At 42.1% G+C, this 22,627-nt stretch overlaps 1 protein-coding gene and 1 non-coding gene across 2 annotated transcripts; one reads left to right on the forward strand and one right to left on the reverse strand.

Moving 5' to 3' along the window:
• The first annotated feature begins 859 nt into the window (after positions 1-859).
• LOC130267860 (U2 spliceosomal RNA) lies at positions 860-1,050 on the forward strand. The gene has a single exon (XR_008843312.1). It is a non-coding gene; the product is annotated as a U2 spliceosomal RNA (small nuclear RNA).
• Positions 1,051-4,492: 3,442 nt separating this feature from the next.
• Positions 4,493-8,745, reverse strand: LOC130368025 (uncharacterized). The gene is made up of 3 exons (XM_056571202.1): positions 8,681-8,745; positions 5,310-5,537; positions 4,493-5,223 (listed from the first exon to the last, which is right to left on the reverse strand). The coding sequence occupies exons 2-3, from the start codon at positions 5,432-5,434 to the stop codon at positions 4,626-4,628; spliced, it is 723 nt and encodes a 240-aa protein (XP_056427177.1). The 5' UTR covers positions 5,435-5,537; positions 8,681-8,745; the 3' UTR covers positions 4,493-4,625.
• Positions 8,746-22,627: the final 13,882 nt, after the last annotated feature.

Here is a 22,627-nt window from a genome sequence, read left to right on the forward strand (position 1 = left end):
TTTATTTTTTCGTATACAGGGATGTGTAAGGGCTCATTTTTGCACTGTGATCTGTAGTTTTTATTGGTACCATTTTTGTTTTGATTAAACTTTTTAATGGCTTTTTATTTTATTTTTTTATGGCATATGAAGTGACCAAAAATGTGCATTTTTGGACTTTTATATATTATTACGTGTACAACATTGACTGTGCAATTTAAGTAACATTACATTTTATTAGTTCGGACATATACACATACGGCGATACTACATAGGTTTATTTTTGTTTACATTATTTTATTTAAAATATGAGAAAAGGGGAGGGGTTAATCAAAGTTAACTTTTTTCAAAATGTTTTCACAATCTTTTTAGTCCCCATAGGAGACTATTTCATTCAAACATTGACCAATGCTGCTTTATAGCACAGCATTGATCAATGTTGTTGGCGCCCCATCTCTCTAGGCTGCTGAGGAGAGAGATAAGGGTCCTCCCGCTGTCCTATCAGCTGATCAGGACCTTGCGATTTCACCGTGGGTGTGCCGATCAGCTCTGCTGAGCAGTTATTGTTTATTTTAATTTTTTTAACATTTTTCGCCGCACTCAAAGTTAAAAGGGTCGGTGATGTCAGACATTAGCCACGGATCCCGGCTGCTAATAGCAGATGGTACCAACCAGCTATGATGCATGCTCAGCTGCCCCTGTGTGTTTAAGGCATTAAAAACATCTCAGGCAAGATAAGAATGTTAGACGTACATGTATAGTTTTTTGACTACACAGCACCTCGTCAGGGGCACAAGCAACACTAGTTACGCCTCTGTAGATAGGTTGCCCTCAGTAGGTAGCCCCTTAGTAAATAGGTAGGAAAGTAGGTCACACATTTATCGCTTCTCGGCCTTTTGGCTAAGATCAAGTGTAGTATCTGTTCTTATCAGTTTAATATCTGATACATCCCCTATCTGGGGACCATATATTAAATGGATTTTTGAGAATGGAGGCCGATTTCGAAGCTTCTTTCCGTCGTCCTATGCATTGACCCGATATGGCAGTATCTTCGGGTACAGTGCTCCAAGAAAAAAAAAAAGTAGGTCCCACAGTTGTTAGCCCCCCCCCCCCTTTAGGTAGGCAGGGACCTTTTGTACATAGGTCCTCTAGTCAGTAGGTCACCCCCACCCTTATTTGTGCCATGATAAATATAAAAAACACCATACTTACATTCTCTCTGCTCCTGTACGAGGCACAAGGCAGATAGGCCCCTCTTCTCCTTCTTTCCTTCTTCCCCAAACACCTCCTTGGCTCTGACAAGTGTGTGCAATGATGATGCCATCACATGTCATCACATAGGTCCGAGGCAGCTCGCGGTAGCCTACCAGACTGATAGGGTAAGAAGCCAATGGCAAAGCTGTCATTGTTTTGTGTCATTATGAACATAGCAATAACTATTATGAGCACATTTTTCTCTTTTAATTATGTTAGGTAAAATCGAAGGAACTGCATAGTCACCATGGTGTGACAGTCCATCGATGGATGGGATAAATCCAGTGATACAGAGCTAATTCCTGACCCAAATCTTGAGGTTATAGACTTACATAGTGGCTAAAATCTATCATAATGAAGCCATAACAACCATGTGCAGCCTCAGTAGAGAAATTGAAGTATTACATGGTCACTATTCAGATTAATTGATGTCTATGGTGAGAATCACTCATGTCAGTGGCTTGGACCTAGCCAAAAACATATCAGGGTGGTGGGCGATGAACCACTGGGTGTACAAGTTTGTTTGCTCCACCATTAGATTGAAAAAGTGTGCATGAGCGGGGAAGTGTGTATGAGTGTGTACTTGTGTGCAAACTATATAATGGTGTGTGATTATAAGTCACACACCGTTATATTATAACATAAAAAAAAAATGCTGCGGCCAAAAAACAAACTCCTTCACCTACCTTTCCCTCACTTTAGCTGTCCCTGCACTAAGGGTGGCAGGAGGCCACTTTCCCTGCCCTGAGGGGCGCAGATGTTCACAGAGGGGGGTCCCTGGCTTCTTCTCTCAGCTCTGCCCACTGACTGTGATCAGTAAGCGAGCAGAGCTGAAAGAAGGGGACATTAACCCCTCCCCTGCCGGCTGCTATTGGTTGAACGATCCTCCGACCAATAGCAGCGCTCCTGGGGAGGTGACGGGATCGCCACCTCCCCCTAGCTACAGGAGGTGATTGGCGGTGTATAGTACACCACCGATCACCTTCTGTTACCGGGTCATCGGGTCACACGATTTCAGCAGGCATCCCGGTCCCGTCCCCGCCCGGTACTTAAGTACCAGGGACCCAGGGCGTACCTGTATGCCCTGTGTCCTTAAGTGGTTAAAGGAAATTGTCACCTGCACTAACCGTAGTGACACTGATGACAGATTTACTTTAACTTTGTTTGTTTTTTTACATTTTGTACACAATTTTTTAGTTACCATAGTCCCCACTATTACATGCCATCTACAGCATTGATTAGTGTTATCAGAACTCCATTACTCCAGGCTGACATGGCTTCCTGGAGCATTGGCACACCAATTAAACTGTAAGGAGGCCGGTAGGGACTATCCTGCCTTCTTCTCAGCTGATCGGGACCTTGCAATTTTCCTGCGGGTGTCCAAATCAGTTCATCTGAGATACCGCATACAGATTTTCCCCATTTTAGACACTGCAATCAGCTTTGATTGTGGTGTATAAAGGGTTAATTCCAGTCATCGGCCTGATCGGCAATGCCCCGAATTAGCTGTGGGTCCTGACTGCTCATAGCAACTGGGACCCATCGGGTATGAAGCGCGTTCAGTTCTTGAGTGTTTTTGATATAATGGGAGCAGGCTTAGGGCATACAGGTACGCCCAATATCATGTCTTTAAAATGTTGATCCATAATGGATTAACAATATCTAAACCATACAGAGGGGCACAGTGGGGGCCCCCTTCTAATTATATACTGTGATCCCTCTCAAATATATATTAGATACTGTGCTCCCTCTGTATCAATTAGATACTGTGCCCCCTCCATATGAATTAGAATTAGATACTGTGCTCCCTTCATATGAATTAGATACTGTGCCCCCCATATGAATTAGAATTATATACTGTGCTCCCTTCATATGAATTAGATACTGTGCCCCCCCATATGAATTAGATACTGTGCTCCCCCTTATATGAATTAGATACAGTGCCCCCTATATGGACTAGATACTGTGACAGTATCTAATCCATACAGGGGGGGGGGGGACAGAGTATCTAATTCTAATCCATATAGGGAGCCACAGTATATAATCCATACAGGGGAGACACAGTATCTAATCCATATAGTGGGTTATAGACAGTATCTAATTCATACAGGGGGCACAATATCTAATCCGTTGGGGGGGGGGGGGGGGGGGGGGGGAGAAGGGCAGTATCATACCATAACAGTATCTAATCCATATAGGGAAGCAAAGTATTTAAACCAAATATGTCCCCACACAGTGTGGGGACACAGTGTCTAATTCATATACAAGGGCACAGTATATAATTGTTTATTTATAGTAGTGTTGAGCAGCATAGGCCATATTCGAATTCGCAATATTTCGCGAATATATGGACGATTATTCGTCATATATTCGCTAAATTCGCATATTCGTAATATTCGCGTTATATTTTCGCATATGCGAAAATTAGCATAAACAAAAATTTGCATGTGCGAAAATTACCATATGCGAAAAATTTGCAAAAACGAAAATTCGCATATGCTAATTTTCCCATGTGCGAAAATTCGTACGCCAGTCTCACACAGTAGTATTAGAGCCTTCTTTATACCACACAAGCTGGAAGCAGAGAGGGATGATCGCTGTGATGTGTACTGTGAAAAAAAACAAAAACAATATTCGTAATTTCGAATATATAGTGCTATATTGGCGAATATTTGCGAATTCGCGAATAATATTCGCATTGCGAATATTTGCGAGCAACACTAGTGTTGACCACCAGACAAAGGGGCAGCCGACACACTCCCTCAAAAAAAGCGCTATGGCAGAGCCAAAGATTGCCAAAGGCAGCGCTGCATCAGTGCCCCAAAAAATTTGAGTTCCTGGATTTAAATATGTATATTCAGGATGGCTGTTTGCATACTGCCACCTATTTTAAGGAGGTGGATGCAAAAAGCTATCTCGACTTTAACAGTTGCCATCTTAAATAATAACAGAAGAAGAACATTCCATTCAGTCAAATGAAAAGAATCCGAAGGAATTGTTCTTCTACACAAAAATGCCAGCAACAACTAGATAACCTGGAGGATCGTTTTAAACAAAAAGGGTATCCCAAACCCCTTATACAAGGAGCACGCCAGAGAGTGGACGAATTAGAACAAAGTGCTTGCTTGAAAAATAATAAACAGGGTAATGCAGAGGGAGATTATAATGATGAATTTGATTCTGTTTTCCTAACTAGGTATTACACTTCACACACCAATATTTTTTTTTAATTTTTCTTTTATTTTTTTGTATAGGTAATATCACCAGCTCATATTATTTTGCCATGATTACTGGCACCATATGTAGTCCCCCAGTTATTCTTCTTTAGTTTGTTTTTCCGTGTCCTGTGCAGTATTTCTCCCAGAAGTCCACTTGATGGCCCACGTGGTGGTCTACACCCCGAAATCATCAATTTTTACTCTAAGAGAGAGTGTGCAGCTGTTTCTGGAGACGGTCAACAATAACCTCTGCATGGTGGAATAATAGGTCACGATGTTTATCAGGATCAGTAGAAGCATCACCCACTCGATTATTATGGTGATTTCACGGATCTCGTCCCAGTCTTCATCATTATGGAATAATTCCTTTAATGTTTCATATCCAAAATAGAAAATTACACAGACAAAAGTCAGGCCACAGCAGGTGCACCTACTATGGTGGATGACTTTTTTTGCTCCTGGTAATTTATACATCTGGATGGACTGCCCAAGGTAGTATAAGGCTTCACATGTAATGGAAATTATCGTGCTGACAAAGTGTATCCTGGGATATTCTTTGGGGGAAAATACATGCATGACAGCTGTGGCAAAACAGGAGGCCCACACAATGGCCAGCAGGAACCTCTGTATCAGGACCTGATGACCCCTGAACTCTTCAGTATGCATAACCATATACTTATAAATAAGAAAGGTTAGTACCAAAGTGCCAATGGACATCCCTATGAATCCAATTCTGAATAATATGCTTTCGGGAAAGAAATTTCCCACGTCACTGTGAAGGAAAAGAAACCAATGTTATTATAGATATTTCCTCACTCCCAACCCATGAAATAAGAATCATGTGCTTGTTTATCTTACCTGATGCTCATCAGTGGCGAGGCGGCATGGCCGAGGACAACCGTCATGATGTAGCTGGTGGCAAGCCAGGCCGCACACCAAAACGCCAACAGGAGGGGGACGAACCCCAGTCCTTTTAGCTCCATTTCAAACAAGTAGAAGAAGACGCTAATCTCACTAATCTCACTGGAACAATCTACAGACTGAAGACTCGGGCGGCTGTCAGTGGAATGTCAGGCCTCCAGCTGTCTATGACATCACATGTGACATGTCAGAATGACTGCTTGTTTCTTGGAGCTGCCATGATTTAGTATCTGCTATAGACAGAACCTGATGTTTTTACTATGGACCTTACAGACCCCAGAACCCAAGTAATTAGTGCAGGGGCTCTATTTTGATCATCTCATATTTCACATTATTTGAGTTCCAGGGCTCAGATACATTTGCACCCTCTATAGCAGTGGTCTTCAGGCTGTGAACCCCCAACCGCTGCAGAACCACAACTACCAGCATGCCCAGACAGCAACTACGCATAAGGAAATAGTCTAATTAAACTTTTCTTATATATAGAATCCCTGAAATCTCCAATCTCTCCTTTTATTGGTTTATGATCTGCATTACTTATTTGTAAAAAACAATGTTTCTGATTGTCTGCCACCCCATACTTATGGGCTATCTCTTCAAACGACTTTATTTGACCTAAAGCGTATAATTGATTTACATAAATAAGCCCCTTTTCATTCAAAAGAGTGAATCTTTAATTTTAAGGAATTCTTTAAGTGCGTTATTCGACCATAATAAAGTAAAGTCAAAACTCCATGTGATTTTAAACATTTTTTAAGTTCCTCCCATACTTTATTATATAGATATGCATGGGTGTAATGAGTATCCCAGCTTCCAAAATCTCAAAAATATCCTTATAACGACCCATTAGGGTATGTTCACACTACAGTGTGTGAACGGAATCTCCGCTCGCTGAATTCAGTGAGCGGAGATTCAGACTGGCAGCCGGCGGCGGCGGTAGAACCGGGCGGCACTGAGCTGTCACCATTGACAGCTATGCAGTGTCCGCGGACTTCCGTGCAAAGAATGAACATGTTCTTTCTTTGCGCGGAACAATTTCAGCGGCGCTGAAATTCCGCAGTGTGAACGGGTCTCGCGGAAACCCATTCGCACTAATGTTAAGTTCACACCGCGGAATTCGGCTCGCGGAATTCCGCCCGTGAAATTCGGCTTGCGGAATTCCGCGGGAATTCCGTAGTTTGAGCATACCCTTAGAGAGAAAAAAAGGGTTATATTTTCCCTCCTTCTCATAATAGTCTGCAATTTTAGTGCTAAAAAGTACCTAAAAAAAAAGTGCCCAACCCCCATCGTGCTCAGCTAACGTTAAAGAAACATATTTCATTCTCGTGCTTTCCTGCCCCAAAGTAGTGAATTTAATAAAGAAATAAGAGCTTGGAACCATCTTTCTGATATCCATACAGTATAGAAACATAGAATGTTTCGGCAGATAAGAACCAATTGGCCCATCTAGTCTGCCCAATAATCTGAATCCTATCAATAGTCCCTGGCCCTATCTTATGTGAAGGATAGCCTTATGCCTATCCCATGCATGTTTAAACTCCTTCACTGTATTTGCAGCGACTAGTGTAGTTCACGAATATTTGCAATTCGAATTTTAATCGCGAATATAGCATATTCGCGAATATTGCAAATATAGCACTATATATTCACAATTACGAATATTCGCTTTGTTTTATGCATATGTGAAAATTTGTGCGCATATGCGCAAATTTGCGAATATTGAGCCCTCCCTTCATTAATGGTATAGAGAACTGTGACTAGTGCATCAACTCTGTGATTTTTGCCCATTAAAACCAATAGGCTCATTGTGGTCTATGGGGATCTCACTGCATGTAAGATAAGCAGGACCGTCTCAGCAGTACAGTGGGATGGGAGACCGTCACTGGTTCGAGTCCCAGGGTGGACAGAGTGTTACAGTGTTGTGGTTAAACTTAACTTTCCTGGAAAAGCTGTTGAGTTGCCCATAGCAACCAATCAAATTGCTTCCTTCATTTTTCAGAGGCTTTTTCAAAAATGAAAGAAGCGATCTGATTGGTTGCTATGGGCAACTCAGAAACTTTTCCTCTGCACAGGTTTTGATAAATCTCCCTCTATGGGGGAGATTCATCAAGACCAGTGTAGAGGAAGAGTTGTGCAGTTGCCCATAGCAACCAATCAGATTGTTTCTTTCATTTTTCACAATGCCTCTGCAAAATGAAAGAAGCGATCTGATTGGTTGCTATGGGCAACTCAGCAGATTTTCCTGGAAAAGTTTCTGAGTTGCCCATAGCAACCAATCAGATTGCTTCTTTCATTTTTCAGAGGCCTTTTCAAAAATGAAAGAAGCAATCTGATTGGTTGCTATGGGCAACTGTACAACTCTTCCTCTACACTGGTTTTGATGAATCTCCCCCATAGAGGGAGATCTATCAAAACCTGTCCAGAGGAAAAGTTTCTGAGTTGCCCATAGCAACCAATCAGATTACTTCCTTCATTTTTCAGAGGCTTTTTCAAAAATGAAAGAAGCGATCTATCGTATCGTAATCCTTCTGTACTTATTAGCTGCTGAATACTACAGAGGAAATTATTTTCTTTTTGGAATGCTCTCTGATGACATCACGAGCACAGTGCTCTCTGCTGACGTTATTATAATTGTCTTTAGTGGGATTTGAACCCTCTCCAGCTCCACTATATATTTCTTGTACACTGGTGCCCAGTACTGTACACAGTATTCTATGTGTGGTCTGACTAGTGATTTTAACAGCGGTATAATTATTTCCTTGTCGTCGGCATCTATGCCCCTATTGATGTACCCCATGATTTTATTAGCCTTGGCAGCAGCTGCCCGACACTGGTCACTACAGCTAAGTTTACTGTTACCTAAGACTCCTAAGTCCTTTTCCATGTCAGTCGTCCCAAGTGTTCTCCCATTTAATACATAATCTCAGCTTGGATTTTACTTCCCCATGTGCATTACCTTACATTTATCAGTGTTGAACCTCATCTGCCACTTCCCAGCCCAAACCTCCAACCTATCCAGATCCATTTGTAACAGTGCACTATCTTCTATAGTGTTTACTGCTTTACAGAGTTTGGTGTCATCTGCAAAGATTGCTAATTTACTATTCAACCCCTCTGCAAGGTCATTCATGAATATATTAAATAGGACAGGACCCAAGACGGACCCCTGTGGTACCCCACTAGTAACAGTCACCCAATCAGAATAAGTACCATTAATAACCACCCTCTGTTTCCTATCATTGAGCCAGTTACTTACCCACTTGCACACATTCTCCCCCAGCCCAAACCTTCTCATTTTATGCACCAACCTTTAATGTGGAACCGTATCAAATGCTTTGGAAAAATCTAGATATACGACATCCAGCGATTCCCCCTGGTCCAGTCTGGAGCTCACCTCCTCATATAAGCTGATCAGGTTAGTTTGACGGGATCAATCCCTCATAAATCCATGCTGATACAGGGTCATACATTTATTTTTATCAAGATATTCCAAAATAGCATCTCTTAGGAAACCCTCAAACAATTTACATACAACCGAGGTTAAACTAACAGGTTTATAATTCCCGGGGTCACCTTTTGACCCCTTCTTAAATATTGGCACCACATTTGCCATGTGCCAGTCCTGGGGAACAGTCCCTGTTACTATAGAGTCCCTGAATATTAAAAATAGGGGTCTGTCTATTACATTACTTAATTCCTTTAGAACATGGGGGTGAATGCCATCTAGACCTGGTGATTTGTCTATTTTGATTTTTTGTAGGTGACCTGTTCTTCTTCCTGGGTTAGACAGGTGACCTGTACTGGGGAGTTTACCTTATCTCACTGTATTTCACCTGGCATTTCATTTTCCTCAGTGAATACAATGGAAAAGAATTTGTTTAGTATATTTGCTTTTTCCTGATCCCCGTTTATAATTTCTTCCTCATCATTTTTTAAAGGGCCAACACTTTCATTTTTATATAATAAAAGAACATTTTGGGGTTAGTTATACTCTCTTTGGCAATGAGTCTTTCTGTCTCTATTTTTGCGGCTTTTATCTGTTTTTTTTTACATATTTCACATTTTTCTCTATAGCTTTTTAATGCTTCTTCACTGCCATCCTGTTTTAGTAATTGAAATGCTTTATTTTTGTCATTTATTGCCCCCTTAACATTTTTATTCATCCATATTGGTTTTCTTTTATTTCTGACCCTTTTATTCCCATAAAGTATATACATCTTACAGTGAAAATTTAAGATATTTTTAAAAGTCTCCCATTTAGTGTCAGTATTGTTCTTTTTGAGGAAATTATCCCATTTTATATTGTTATGGGCTTCTCTGAGTTGATCGAACTTTGCCTTCCGAAAGTTCATTGTTTTTGTGGCCCCTCGATAGATTCCCTTATTGAAGAACAAGTTATAATGTATTAAATTATGATCACTATTTCCTAGGTGTCCATCTACTTGCACATTAATTACTCTGTCAGGTACAGTACGTTGGGAAATATTAAGTCTAGTAGGGCGCCTCCTCTGGTCGGGCCCTGCACCATTTGGGACAAATAATTGTCTTTAGCTATAGTCAGAAACCTGTTTCCTTTAAAGTCGAAGTCGGCCCAGTTCTCCATGAACCCAAACCCCTCCTTCCTACACTAGCTTCTGAGCCACTTGTTTACCTCCCTAATCTCCCGCTGCCTCTCTGGTGTGGCTCGTAATACAGGTAATATTTCCGAAAATACTACCTTGGAGGTCCTTGCCTTAAGCTTGCAGCCTAAGTCCCTGAAATCCTTTTTAAGGACACTCCATCTACCTCTTACTTTGTCATTGGTGCCAATATGTACCATGACTGCTGGGTCTTCTCCAGCCCCACCCAGCAACCTGTCAACCTGATCCGCGATGTGCCGAACTCGAGCGCCAGGAAGACAACACACTGTTCGGCGATCCCGGTCTTTGTGACAGATCGCCCTGTCTGTCCCTCTAATAATTGAGTCCCCCACTACCAGTACCTGTCTGGCCTGCCCTGCTCTCCTCCCTCCTTACTGGAGCAGACACTCCCCTGGCGGTCATAGGCAGAGTCCTGCTGCAGTACCGCTAGCTCTGAAATGGCATCCCCCTCATCTGCCAACAGGGCAAACTTGTTGGGGTGTGCCAGTTCAGGACTAGCCTCCCTGACACTTTTCCCTCTACCCCGTTTTCTAACTGTAACCCAGCTAACTGCCTGACTGTCCTGCACCTCCGTCCCACTATCCTCCCCCACCTCTACCCCAGAGAGTACCTGCTCAGTGAGCAGGAGACTCCTCGCCGGGTTGTCAATGCATCTCAGTGTTGCCAGTTGCTCCTCTAGAGCCAGGATCTGGGCTTCCAAATGAACAACTTGCACATATCTCACACAACAATATGCACCCTCAAACTGTTGTTCAAAGATTGCATACTTTGTGCAAGATGCACACTGGACTGCCTTTTCCAACATGGAGGTCATACTAGATTTGGGGATTGCAAAAATTATCAGAAAAGAAAAAAAAAAATCAAATATTTCAATTAAAACTTCCTGAATTTAAAGTCCCTTAGTTTTAAGTGCCCTCACTTTTATACTCACTCACTTGTATGCTTCACACTCTTGTATACAGACAAACAATCGCTAGCTCAACATAGTGTATTTGCTTTATATTTATCACAACCACAACCACCTCTCTTCCACTGCCTGGAAGTGAATTCACTTTAGTGAAACTTTTTTTTTTTTCATTTACACATCCGAATTTAACGAAAAGTCGTCAAAGACCTGTGGGGTGTTAAGGCTCACTGGACCCCTTGGTACGTGCCTTGAGGGGTGTAGTTTCCAAAATGGTATGCCATGTGGGGGGTTTCTGCTGTTCTGGCACCATAGGGGCTTCAAAAATGTGACATGCCCCCCAAAAACCATTTCAGCAAAAATTCACTCTCCAAAATCCCATTGACATACACATATGAGGTATTTCCTTACTCTAGAGAAATTGGGTTACAAATTTTGGGGGGCTTTTTCTCCTATTACCCCTTGTAAAAATTCAAAACTGGGTCTACAAGAACATGCGAGTGTAAAAAAATTTAGATTTTGAATTTCCTCCTTCACTTTGCTGCTATTCCTGTGAAACACCTAAAGGGTTAACACACTTACCCAAATGTCATTTTGAATACTATGAGGGGTGCAGTTTTTATAATGGGGTCATTTGTGGGGTATTTCTAATATGAAGGCCCTTCAAATCCACTTCAAAACTGAACTGGTCCCTGCAAAATTCCAATTTAGAAAATTTTGCGAAAAATTGGAAAAGTGCTGCTGAACTTTGAAGCCCTCTGGTGTCTTCCAAAAGTAAAAACATGTCAACATTTATGATGAAAATATAAAGTAGACATATTGTATCTGTGAATCAATATATAATTTATTTGGAATGTCTGTTTTTGTTACAAGCAGAGAGCTTCAAAGTTAGAAAAATGCTAAATTTTCAATTTTTTCATAAAATTTTGGAATTTTTCACCAAGAAATGATGCAAGCTTCAAAATTTTTTTACCACTAACATGAAGTAGAATATGTCATGAAAAAACAATCTCAGAATCAGAATGAAAAGTAAAAGCATCCCAGAGTTATTAATGCTTAAAGTGACAGTGGTCAGATGTGCAAAAAATGGCTGGGTCCTTAAGGTGAAAATGGTCTGGTTCCTTAAGGGGTTAAACCCCACTGGCATTTGACAGATCTTTGGAACAGTGGGCTGTGCAAATGAAAAATTTTCATTTTTCATTTTGACAGACCACTGCTCAAAAAAATCTATCAGACACCTGTGAGATGTAAATGCTCACTGCACTTCTTATTAGGGGTGTAGTTTCCAAAATGGGGTCACATCTGGGGGTGGGGTCACTGTTCTGGCACCATGGAGGCCTAAACGCACATGGCCTTCAATTTCAGCCAGATTATCTCTCCAAAAGCCCAATGGTGCTCCTTCTCTTCTGAGCCCTGTAGTTCACCCGCAGACCACTTTACATCCACATGTGGGGTATTTTCTGACTCAGAAGAGATGGGGTTACAAATTTTGCAGGGCTTTTTCTCCTATTACCCCTTGTGAAAATGATAAAATTGGGGTAACAACAGCATTTTAGGGAAAAAAATATAATTTTTTTTATTTTCACCTCCAACTTTAACTAAAATTTGTCAAACACCTGTGGGATGTTAAGGCTCACTATACCCCTTGTTACTTTACGTGAGGGCTGTAGTTTTCAAAATGGGGGTCACATATGGGTGTTTTTTGTGTTTATGTCAGAACTGCTGTAACTACCAGCCACCCCTGTGCAAATCACCAGTTTAGGCCTCAAATGTATATGGTACACTCTGTTTACACTAACATGCTGGTGTAGACCCCAAATTTACCTTTTCTTAAGGGGTAAAAGAAGAGAAAAAAAATTTGTAACCCAAAACTGTTGCCTTGAAATATGAGAGGGCTCCAAAGTGAAAGAGCACCATGTGCCTTTGAGGTCTAAATTAGGGATTTGCATCCACCACCAAATTACCCTACGGCAGTGCTTCCCAAATAGGGTGTCTCCCAGCATGCCAGGACAGTCAATGGCTATGCCGATGTTCTGGCCCCTGTATCACCCGTCATTACGCACAGAGTAAGTTTGCTGACAGCAGGGTGCCGCAACCGAGATCACGGGGGTCCTTTGGAGAGGGGATAAGATGTCTTGGTGCGTAGTACCCCTTTAGGAGGGAAAAACATGATATATATTTAACCCCAACCCAAATGTACCATATTTTTATTTTCTACCTAAGGTACATAAAAACAGAAAAAAAAACACCTGATCGTCCGATAGTTGCCAGATGTTTATCTGAATATATAGACCATCAGTTACAGAAATGTGTGGTGTCTTTACCAGCATACCTCAGAAATAAAAGGGCGTTTATTAACCCTATTGAAAGATATCATACGGGAAGAGGACTATATGTGGGCAACACTAGATGTTGCTTCATTATATAGTAACATCCCACATGACAGAGGAGTGGAAGCTGTGTCATCTTTTTTAGTGGAAGATCCCTTGATGACCATACATCAGAGGAACTTCATTTTGGAGGTCATTAAAGGAGTAGTCCAGTGTTGAAAAACATCCCCTATCCCAAGGATAGGGGATAGGTTTCAGATTGCTGGGGGGTCCGACCGCTGGGGGGCCCCGTGATCTCCTGTACGAGGCCCTGGCTCGCTGGCCAGATAGCGCGTGTTGACTAGTGTTGAGCAGCATAGGCCATATTCGAATTCACGATATTTCGCGTATACAGTAACCCCCCGACCTACGATGGCCCCGACATATGATAAAATCGACATACGATGGCCTCTCAGAGGCCATCGCATATCGATGTCAGCATCGACATACGATGCTTTTATATGTCGGGGCCATCGCATTAACTGCTATCCGACAGCGCAAAATGTTTAAGCTGCTGTCGGATAGCAGTTTAAGCATCCCCAGCAGGTTCACTTACCTATCCCCGCTGCTCCGGGTCCACTTCGCGATCCTCCGGTGTCTTGCGCATCTTCTCCAGGGTCCGGGCCTTGCTTTCCGGCGTCGTTATTACGTCACTACGCACGCCACGCCGGCGCAGCAGCGTAATAACGTCACCGGAAAGCGAGGCCCGGACCCTGCAGAAGATGCACAAGACACCGGAGGATCGCGAAGAAGACACCGGAGCAGCGGGACAGCATCAGGAGCCCCTGGAACAGCAGCGGGAGCGGTGAGGACCTGGTCCGGAGCGGCGGGGACAGGTAAGTACAGCTTCCTATACTTTACATTGCACGGATCCCTCAACATACGATGGATTCGACAAACGATGGGTCGTTTGGAACGAATTACCATCGTATGTTGAGGGACCACTGTATATGGACGAATATTCGTCATATATTCGCTAAATTCGCATATTCGTAATATTCGCGTTATATTTTCGCATATGCGGAAATAAGCATAAACGGAAATTTGCATGTGCTAAAATTACAATATGCGAAAAATTTGCTTAAGTGGAAATTTGCATATGCAAATTTTCCCATATGCGAAAATTCATACGCCAGTCTCACACAGTAGTATTAGAGCCTTCTTTATACCACACAAGCTGGAAGCAGAGAGGGATGATCACTGTGATGTGTACTGTGAAAAAAAAAAAAACAATATTCGTAAATAGTGCTATATTCGCGAATATTCGCGAATTCGCGAATATGCGATATTCGCGAATAAAATTCACATTGCGAATATTCGCGAGCAACACTAATTTATAGGAACACAGTGTGAGGGCCAGAGCTGGGCACAGGGTGGGGCAATACACATGGGAAGTTTGTAAAGAGGTGAGAATGTTGCTGGAATGAGGACCTAAAATGTTTTTCTGGAAGATTCTGTGGAGACAAGTCCTAGCTGGAGAAATCTTCATGATGGCCCATGCCAGATAGAGAGGAAAAGTAAAATTGAACTAGATGTAGACTAGTTCACTAGATGTAACAGATGTAACAGTATGATGTATATCACTGCATGACATGACGTGACATCTCATTTAATTTAATTAAACACACAGGACAGGAAAAAGGTGACCAATAATCCGCCGCCGTCTCCGACCCCGACCAGCGATCTAGGGCTATGTAAAACTGATTGCTCCCCTGCCTGCCTCTATTTACTGCTGCTGCACCTGCAACTTGATTTTTTCATTTACCTAAAGGTAGCTCAAATTCTATTTTCCATACATTGTGGAAGTCTGAACACAGTTTGCAAATCACAATGACATGATATATTTATTTAGTATAGTATTAAGAGTCACACATTGTTTATGAGAATGTTTATTATTGTATTATCCTAATGTAGGCAGGCTACAGCATGTGTGAGCACATTCAGTCTATAATCCATATAGGAGGGCACAGTATCTAATCCTTTAGGGGAGGGTCACATGGACGGATTCGCCACATATTTTACGCTGCGGATCCGCTGACAATAGACCCTGCCTCCAGCTGTTCCTGCATGTAGCGGCAATCCACCACTACAGGCAGACACACTGTGCCTATGCAGATTGCCGCTACAAGCAGGCACAGCTGGAGGCACACTGTAGGGTCCATCGTTGGCGGATCTGCAGCGTAAAATTCACTGCGGATCTGTCTGTGTGACCCTACCCTAAAGGGAATCTGTCATCAGTATCACTTGAACTAACTGGTTGGTATAGGAGGCTTGTAGTGCAGGTGACACTGATTAAAATAATACTTACCTGGGGTTGATTATATAAGTAATTTATTATTATTATTATCATTTTTTTTTTTTGTGGGGAGTGCCGAAACAGCACCTGGCCAGGGGCGTAAGGCACCCTATGTACGCCTCTGAAGATTTTATTATGTTTGTTTCTTCTTGCAATGTTTATCCCTCATTAAAGTCACCAGGGGAGATTGGGATTCTATAAAGAATCTTTGTTTTACATACTTTTGTGCACCTATGGACTGTTTCCATATATATATATAAATATGTAACCAAAGGATAAATTGGCCAGCACTATTGATCCAAACTATTGTAAAAACCTGGCTTGCAGGTGCAAGCTGCTGGGCTAAATATACAGCAACAGGAGAATACAGCAGCACACTGCTAGCACAAAGATATATATGAAACATGAGTATATAGATAAAACATGAGTATATAGATAGAACATGAAAAGCTATACAGCTGTAATGCAATAAATGAAGATTTGAAACTATGAAAATATGAGGTACTTCGCTTGCAAATTTGGCGCCAAATAGCGTGGACCGTGGTGGGACGGTCCACGCTATTTGGCGCCAAATTTGCAAGCTAAGTACCTCATATTTTCATAGTTTCATATCTTCATTTATTGCATTACAGCTGTATAGCTTTTCATGTTCTATCTATATACTCATGTTTTATCTATATACTCATGTTTCATATATATCTTTGTGCTTGCAGTGTGCTGCTGTATTCTCCTGTTGCTATATATATATATATATATATATATATATCCACACACCATGGCTCCCCACACATGGTAATATTTTTTGCTATCAGTTAAGTCAATTTGGCCAACGTGACCCGCTACTCCGTGGGCCTAACATATTGGGTTACAGTCACTTCTCATTAGTCTGGATTTAATCCACCATTGTGGGGAACTGGGTCAAGCAGTGACCCATGGCCGCCATCACGCAGCATCTGTGGGGGTCAGCGTTTGACCTCATAATGAAGACAGACATTGGACGAGGTTCAGGGGTATTTGATATGGGTAACCAAATTGCTCACTGATTTGATTGAAATAAATGGGTAGATGTCTGGATCTTTTGTTATTCAGTCATTTCCCAAAATCCTCAGCACAGTTTATAGGTTACATGCACCATATTCACAAAAATGTTGCAGAAATGTGAACGCTGCCCTTTAAAAAGCCTTCTACAGTGGAAGAAATGTTACTTTCACAGAATTCTCTTCATGTCTGATGCAAAATTATACAATTTCCTATTATATGTTGCGTTTCATTTTCTTCAAGTGAATGACAACATTCTTCTGTATATACAGGAGCTATAAAGCAAGTAGATCTGAGACATTATTCACATTGGTGTCATTCAGAAATGTCTATATTTGTTTTTTAAGTAGACAAATTCTGGAAAACCCAATTTTTTTATTTCAGGTTTTTATCCGGCTTTTGGTACTTTTGATAGAAAAGCGCAAAAAATTGTCCTATTCTTTTTGTCAAAATTTTTTGAACCCCTGGCGGAAACATAAAAACACTATGGTGATCAGCCTGTGTAATGCTTATGTAATGCTTCTCACATGGTTCCCAGAGTTTGCTACAGTGCTTTTCAATAGGAACTAAACAGACTGAAACAGACCACGAAACGTCATTTAGACCCCAGACCAGACAAAAAAGCATGTCTACTTGTCTCTGCTGCATTGGGGGACACACTACCCACCTCCGAAGTATCTCTAATGGCAGATCAGCAGGGTCTAGACAACAGGTGTCCGGGTCTGGACCACTCTCATTGGTCTTTGTCCCTAGTGGCACTCACTGTCTAATTTCTCTCACTGTCTAATTTCTCCCAATCCCATTTTAATCCCCAACCCAAGCCCACCTGGAAATGCTACCATCATAGTCGAAAATATGATACGTAATACCTGTAGGAAATGAGGCCCCTTAAAATTAGCTTCCTAATGCCTATAAAGCTTCCTTCACACACAACCATTTGCAGCCTCAGTACAGAAAATGTAGTATTACACTACTGCTATATAAACAAATGGATGTCTATAGTGCGAGTCACTCTTGTCAGTGGAGGTCTATAACAAAATGCTAGAAAATCAAGAAAAAAACTACAAAACCAGAGCATTCTGCTATTTTGAAAAACTGCTACTGAGCCATAGAAAACGCCAGTAAAGGAACAAAATGCAACAGAAAACACCATGTAGGGATAAAGCGTAATTTTTCTTTAAAAAAAAATACACATCTATCTTAAATAAGGGTCCACGTACTTGGATCTGCGGTCAGTTGAAAGTTCAAGCTAAAGACAAACTGTAAAGATCTTAAAGTTTTGTACACTTTGTAGAATTGCATATATCAAGATTTTATATTTGCTAGTGTCAAAGCCAGACAAGACCCTAAAATTAATCATACTCCAGACCAGACCCTAAAATTTATCAGACTCCAGACCAGATGCTAAAATGGATCAGACTCCAGACCAGACCCTAAAATGGATCAGACTCTAGACCAGACCCTAAAATTAATAAGACTCTAGACCAGATGCCAAAATGGATCAGACTCTAGACCAGACCCTAAAATTATTCAGACTCCAGACCAGACCCTAAAATGGATCAGACTCCAGACCAGACCCTAAAATGGATCAGACTCCAGACCAGACCCTAAAATTAATCAGACTCCAGATCAGATGCTAAAAAGGATCAGACTCCAGACCAGATGCTAAAAGGGATCAGACTCCAGACCAGACCCTAAAATTAAACAGACTAATACTAGACCCTAAAATTAATCAGACTCTAGACCAGATGCTAAAATGGATCAGACTCCAGACCAGATGCTAAAATTAATCAGACTCCAGACCAGACCCGCGGTCTTACTCGTACTCACGGGGGGATTGTGATGGGGTCCTGGGGCTCTGCGGGAGGGTGTTTGTTATCACAGGCAGGCTGGCATGAGTCCAAAATCAATGAGTCAGGACATGTAGGGAGACCCTTAGTGGTCAGTTTTTAAAAGTAAAAAAAAATAAAAAATATAAATATAAAGATATACAGGATGGGCCATTTATATGGATACACCTTAATAAAATGGGAATGGTTGGTGATATTAACTTCCTGTTTGTGGCACATTAGTATATGTGAGGAGGGAAACTTTTCAAGATGGGTGGTGACCATGACGGCCATTTTGAAGTCGCCATTTTGAATCCAACTTTTGTTTTTTCAATAGAAAGAGGGTCATGTGACACATCAAACTTATTGGGAATTTCACAAGAAAAACAATGACGTGCTTGGTTTTAACGCAACTTTATTCTTTCATTAGTTATTTACAAGTTTCTAACCACTTATAAAATGTGTTCAATGTGCTGCCCATTGTGTTGGATTGTCACTGCAACCCTCTTCTCCCACTCTTCACACACTGATAGCAACACCGCAGGAGAAATGCTAGCACAGGCTTCCAGTATCCGTAGTTTCAGGTGCTGCACATCTCGTATCTTCACAGCATAGACAATTGCCTTCAGATGACCCCAAAGATAAAAGTCTAAGGGGTCAGATCGGGAGACCTTGGGGGCCATTCAACTGGCCAACGATGACCAATCCACTTTCCAGGAAACTGTTCATCTAGGAATGCTCGGAGCTGACACCCATAATGTGGTGGTGCACCATCTTGCTGGAAAAACTCAGGGAACGTGCCAGCTTCAGTGCATAAAGAGGGAAACACATCATCATGTAGCAATTTCGCATATCCAGTGGCCTACAAGATGATGTGTTTCCCTCTTTATGCACTGAAGCTGGCACGTTCCCTGAGTTTTTCCAGCAAGATGGTGACCACCACATTATGAGTGTCAGGTCCGAGCATTCCTAGATGAACAGTTTCCTGGAAAGTGGATTGGTCATTGTGGGCCAGTTGAATGGCCCCCAAGGTCTCCGGATCTGACCCCCTTGAGCTGTATAGAGACTGTATTACTAAGACTGTTGGTGTTAATTGGATGTACCGCAAGTACTTCAGTAAAGTTTATGCAAGTTCAAGTTCATCCCTATTGTGGACCTTCATTGATTTAAACCTATTGTTTCTAGGAAGGGTGGCGATAGGCCGAAGATTTACCTCAGCGTATTAACCCTTACCCTGGCGTCACGAGTGACAGGGGTTAAATTAACCCCTCATATACCTAAGCAACACCCCCACTGTATTATATCCCCCCCCCCAAGGTCTACCACAAAGCCTTTTTGGCGTTGCATGAACAGGATTCGGGTGTGTGCCTACTACTGTCGCCACTAGTGAAAGTGTACTCCCCCCCCCAAGTAACAAACTTTATTCATGTACTGTGACTTATACTCCGGAGTAAGGGGCAACTCGGTGCACGGTGCTGTGTGGAGGAAGTACGCATGTAAAGTAAGGGGGAGGCGAACAGCACAGCGGAGTTACAAGCTGTGAGAGAAAGAACTGAAGTTAGCGCGGGGCCTTCCTGCGCACGTGATCCAGAGACCCCCCACCGAAGCCCTCGGTGCCTAGCAGCCATTTTGTTGGAGTCTAGTGCCGGAAACCAACAAAGAGAGATAGTTCAGCGTGGGAAAATGCGCAGAGTACGACAGTGGGTTGGGAGTTTTAAGGAGCCGGAACAGTACGGGACTCTGAGACACCAGATTTCCGAATTGAAGTCCTATATAGAGTCACTTCAGCTGCCGATCAACGCACTCAAATTTCAATTAAAAGCTATTGAGTTTCAAGTCACCGCTCTCAAATTTGAAATCTACGCTCTCAAGTGCCAGATTAGAGAACAACTGCGTATCTCCTCAGGACCTAGGAATTCAAGATTTATTTAAAGGGCCAGCATACCAAATACAAAGATGTCAGAACCCGCAGCGCCACAGTCCCCATCTGAACAGCAAGGGGGCGATGCTCCAGTGACCCCACCAATGGGGTCTCCACCCCAAGTCAGAAGGGTGTTGCCGCCTTCACCAACACTTTCTACCTCACAAAGACGTGCTCTACCTGTGATCCCAGCAAGACCTCCATCACAGGCGGAGCAGGACCCAGCAAGTCCACCTCCAGTCTCTCTCTATGTATTGGGAGCCCCTGTTGCTGCACCTGTCTTCTTGGGGAATCCTGTGCTTCCCACCTACAATGGTGACCCTTTTACATTGAGAGACTTTAAAGAATAGTTCTACAGCCTCTTTGGATTTTATGCATTACCCCCTCATCAATAGGTTCAGCTGCTTCTGGGACAGCTCCAGGGACCCGCCTTGGAGGAACTTCGCACCTGGCTGGCAGCTGATAAAGCCACAATGGGACATATTTTTGAAGGACTGTTTGAATCTGAAATGTTTGAATCTCATTCTCCCTCGGAGGTACACCTCAGACTATATGAACGACGTCAGAAGCCAGGTGAGACTCTCCGTGTATATGCAGTAGCTTTACAGAGCGCATTAGAGGCGGTACTGAAGTTGGACGACATCACGCCCGATCAGGGCAACCGAGTACTAATGGACCGTTTTATAGAAGGGGCACTGAACAAATGGGACAAGGCCCAACTTAGGATGCTGGCCGTGCAAAATCCCGACATGGCTTTCCCAGCTTTTAAGAGACTAGCGGTTAAAGTGATAGAATCAGGACCTCAGACAGAGGAGGCTAGTGTTCCCGTTACAGAATCTCCGGGGCCCTCGCCCCAGCCACCTGTCCCTTCTCAGCCTGCCCTGCCCAAACCAACTTTACCTCTCATGCTACTGGTGAGATTTTTCCTATTAAACATAATTTGTCCTGTGAATCAGATCACGTAATTTACCTGATACAATGCCAATGTGGAATCCAATATGTAGGGCGTACCACCATGAGGTTAAGAAACAGAATAAATAAACATCGGTTCAATGTCAAGACTGGGTTTATGTTGCACAGCTTATCAAGACACCTGAACACTGTACCCCATGGGCCTACAAAAACTTTTAAGGTCACTCCTATTGACCATGTACCCAAACATAAATCCAATCGTTTTGAACTCTTGAAGAGACTTGAGATTTTTTGGATCTTTAAATGTGGCACGTTGCAACCGCAGGGATTGAATGAAATTTCTGAGACCATACTGATATGATAACAAATATTTAACTCTTATTCACCATCTTTCCCTCCCCCCCCCCTTTTTTATTTATTTATTTTTTTATGAACATGGAGTCATTCATTTTTATTGGTAATTCTATACTCTTAGGTTTTAACGTCTATAGGTTTATATTAATATATAATACCATATTTGCATACTCTTTTTATATATCTAGTTTTATGGAATTCTCCCCATCAGGTTCGTGGGCTAATGATCTCTGTCCCGTATATGTGTGCATCAATCCTTTTATTGCCCTTTCCCCCCCCCCCTCCTTTTTACTTTGTACCGATCTATCCCACTATATAGGTCTTTAACCTATTTTTAGCCTTTGAGATGGTTCTACCATCAAATAACATATATATATATATATATATATATATATATATATATATATATACACACACCCCTCTAATACTGAAATGTTATTTATAATATATATGGAGTGAGACATATACATATGTACCAATATCCCCGTGTCTACTACCTATGGCACGCTAGCATCTTTTTCTAAGCTTTATTGTTTTTATTCTGGTTTATTATTGTTGCCTATGGTTGATGCATGTGTTTTGAATTTAACAGTACCAATCATCAGTCTTGTTAGCTGTGCTCCTCCAGTCTATTACATTAGGCTATAGACTATATTAGATTTTACCACATTAGACCCGATTTTAGATTTTCAATTACCATTACCTGGTTGCTAGGGGTTACTACCCTTTTTATTTATCGGGGTTTGTCTCCGTGTTTCTCACCTGCAACTCTCAGCTTTCTGCCGGCTCCCCTATAACTAGCGGAGCACATGTTTTTTCCATCTATATTTCTCTAATTAATATTAGCGCATGATCGCTGCTCTCTATCCAGCCAGTGTGTGTTTTCTATTCCACCTACCACTGGCTTCGCCACAGGATCTATAGCGCCGTTCATTCATTAATCCATATTCAGCCAGTGCATGCACTGGCCCCGCCCACTCCCAGCCTCGCTA

This window comes from Hyla sarda, chromosome 4 (assembly GCF_029499605.1).
Source record: "Hyla sarda isolate aHylSar1 chromosome 4, aHylSar1.hap1, whole genome shotgun sequence".
Classification (NCBI taxonomy): Eukaryota; Metazoa; Chordata; class Amphibia; order Anura; family Hylidae; genus Hyla; species Hyla sarda.